This window comes from Eimeria mitis, genomic scaffold, assembly GCF_000499745.2.
Source record: "Eimeria mitis Houghton genomic scaffold, Emh_scaff262, whole genome shotgun sequence".
NCBI lineage: Eukaryota > Apicomplexa > Conoidasida > Eucoccidiorida > Eimeriidae > Eimeria > Eimeria mitis.
Genome location: NW_013570960.1, coordinates 1433 through 1981, shown reverse-complemented (window position 1 = coordinate 1981; position 549 = coordinate 1433). Strand labels below are relative to the sequence as shown.

General features: G+C 56.1%; 1 protein-coding gene across 1 annotated transcript in view; it reads right to left on the bottom strand.

The window, feature by feature from the left end:
* EMH_0005890 (sulfate adenylyltransferas-adenylylsulfate kinase, putative) overlaps nt 1-549 on the bottom strand; it is a gene marked incomplete at both ends in the record, with an annotated part of 3477 nt that overhangs the window by 2115 nt on the left and 813 nt on the right. The window contains one exon of the mRNA XM_013497347.1: nt 265-549. Coding sequence (XP_013352801.1) covers nt 265-549 — 285 coding nt within the window. The remainder of the gene's footprint in view (nt 1-264) is intronic.

Here is a 549-nt window from a genome sequence, read left to right as displayed (position 1 = left end):
GCAACAGAACCCAAAAGCTTGTGGGCGTCATAGGGGCCGTAGAAAGGAGTACTGACAAAGCAACCAACGCGCACACAGATATTACACGTTTCCTTCCTCTGCATCCTTTTTTTGTGCATTCTTCACACTTTACATGTGATGCAAACAACCAGGCGAAACGCGGACAGAAGAAGGTGCAAGCAGGGCTTGAAACAACAGCACCAGCAGCAGCAGCAGCAGCGGCGGCAGCAGCAGCAGCAGCTAACCAGAACCCCAGCAACCCACCCGTCTTGCTTGCGGGTCGAGGGGCCCGCGTGGTCTCTGCCTACGATGAAGTGTGTGCATCCGTAGTTCTTTCGGATGCGTGCATGGAGAACGCATTCTCGGGGGCCGGCCATTCTCATAGCGAGAGGAATGAGGACGAGCATCGCGTTGCTTGAGCAGTCTTCTTCCATCCTGGTTGATTCTGTGCTGTGCGTCTGCTGCTGCTGCTGAGTGCGGGGGGGGCTGCGGTTGGGGGTGCTTGTTGTGGTGGGGCAGAGGTGAGAGAACTTGCATTCTCCGTCTTGT